We start from the raw sequence: 2,150 nt of genomic DNA on the forward strand, positions 1-2,150 counted from the left end.
TGCCTGCCATGGATTTGAAGGCATCGCTATTTTAGGAACCGAGGGTTGAGAAGACGGTGCAGCCTCTGATGTTGCACCTTGTTTGCCTTTCCCACCTTTGTTTCCTCCACCTTTCTTCTTGTTCTTGTTGGACTTCCCTTGTGAAGGAGGACGACCAAGAATCGACGTAGTTGGGGAAGCATCAGTAGCATTCGCATACATGGCCGAAAGAGCACCTGCTGCAGCCTGTTTCGCGAACCCTGCCTCCTCCAATGTCAACATCGAACGAGCACGATATAATGGTGGTAACGGTGAAGCCTGCCGAATAATAGTACCCACACCATGATATGCGTCCGTCAATCCTGACACCAATTAAAGCACTAAACGGGTGTCAGAAATGGGAGAGCCAACATTCTTGAGTTGATCGGCAAGATTCTTAAGACGTTGACAATACGCGGAGGCAGTAGAGAAATCTGCCATCATAGCGTGAGAAATTTCTTGCTCGAGAGTCACCGCTCTCGAGTGTTGATTATCTTGAAAAATATCGCGAATGCGATCCCAGCACTCCATGGCGGTGGAGTCATCTTCAACCACGGTTTGAAATAGATCCGTAGAGATCGTTGCATATATCCATTGCAGAACCGTCGCATCAATGATGTCCCATAACTCTTGTTCTTCATCGGTCTTAGGCTTAGGAGCCTTTTGTTTCGGATCGATGATATGATGTAAGACACGATTTGCCTTAGCATAATTGGTGAAAAGAGCAACCCACAAACGATATTGATCATTGTCCATACCGAGTGTGACGGAGACATGGTTTTTGATGTTACTGACGGCAAAAACCGAGGGCAAAGGAGAAGAGTTGCCGGTTTTTGATGTTTCTGGAATGGTCATGGTGAATTGAGAGTTGGATCAAGAAGGAAGAAGAAGATGTTGTCGTGAGGACGAGAGAAAAAAATTGCGGAAGCGATATCGAAATTAAGAAAGAAAACATGATACCATGAAAGATGTTATGCTTGCTTTCATTGATGTTAATTGGTGAGTATAAATACAAAGATGAGAAGAGATATTTCCTCCTAAATTACATGAGAACATATCTTAAACTACCTAATTAGGTGCTACAAATTAGGGAAGATAATATGTGAATATTTGACTGAATATATACAATATATTCTAACAGAAAATCTAAGGCCGAAAAAAATTGAGAACAATGTTAAGAAATCGCCAGTGACGATATCTCATTTTTCTTTATATATCTTTTGAAGTTGATGATATTGTTGTCTTACTCATTTTATTAGTAAAGGTTAGGGTACAAATTAGGTTCCTGAGATTGTAATTTGTATTTTAGTTTGTTATGATCTCGTGTGACGTATTATAGTTTCTTATCGGTGGAAAATTAATTTTTATAACTTGCTTACCCATGGAAACTTAAATTTTCGTTAGCATGAGAATCATTGATTTATGCTTTTGATGAAATCAACCATGGTTGCCTTACAAACATATATAGATTAATAAACTTTGATCTCCTTCAATGTCTTGATCTTTCTTCACTCTACATTGCATGTTTTTGGGTGCTTGACATTAGATTGATACGTACAATCATCATTTATTTGATCGGGAAGGTTTGTTGATGGACTTGATCTCCTTTAATGAATTTGATTTGATGGAGGATCGTTAGACTTAGGCCCTGTTCTTTCTGGTTTTTTAATTTGAATCGAATTGAGTGAATCGAATGAAGCCGAATCGAATCAATCGAATCGAAGCTAAACCGAATCGAGTTGAATCGAATCGAATGGAGCCGAAATTTGAATCAAATGAATAGAGTTGAACTGAACTAAGCTGATTGGAGCTAAATTGAACTAAAATAATATTAATATTAGTATTAGGAAAATGATAAATACAGCCCTTAGGGCTGTATTTAAGGTGCCAAAAAAAGGAATGAAAACCTTAAATCAAGCATTAATGACATCAATTTACGCGTAATTGTGTCATAAATTCTTAATTTAATTCCATTTTGGGATGTAATTTAGTTCTTAAATACAGCCCTTAGGGCTGTATTTATCATTACCGTTAATATTAATACTAACTATTATTATTATTATTATTATTATTATTATTATTATTATTATTATTATTATTATTATTATTATTATTATTATTACTACTACTAT

General features: G+C 36.6%; 1 protein-coding gene across 1 annotated transcript; it reads right to left on the bottom strand.

Annotated features, from left to right (window-relative positions):
• Positions 1-351: 351 nt before the first annotated feature.
• On the bottom strand, positions 352-873 carry LOC141587897 (uncharacterized). The gene has a single exon (XM_074409361.1). It carries the CDS (start codon positions 871-873, stop codon positions 352-354), a length of 522 nt encoding a protein of 173 aa, XP_074265462.1.
• Positions 874-2,150: the final 1,277 nt, after the last annotated feature.

This window comes from Silene latifolia, chromosome 6 (genome assembly GCF_048544455.1).
Source record: "Silene latifolia isolate original U9 population chromosome 6, ASM4854445v1, whole genome shotgun sequence".
NCBI lineage: Eukaryota > Viridiplantae > Streptophyta > Magnoliopsida > Caryophyllales > Caryophyllaceae > Silene > Silene latifolia.

What these genes read in the sequence shown, in the direction of transcription:
- LOC141587897 (XM_074409361.1), bottom strand. Translation starts at nt 873, where the DNA reads ATGACCATTCCAGAAACATCAAAAACCGGCAACTCTTCTCCTTTGCCC.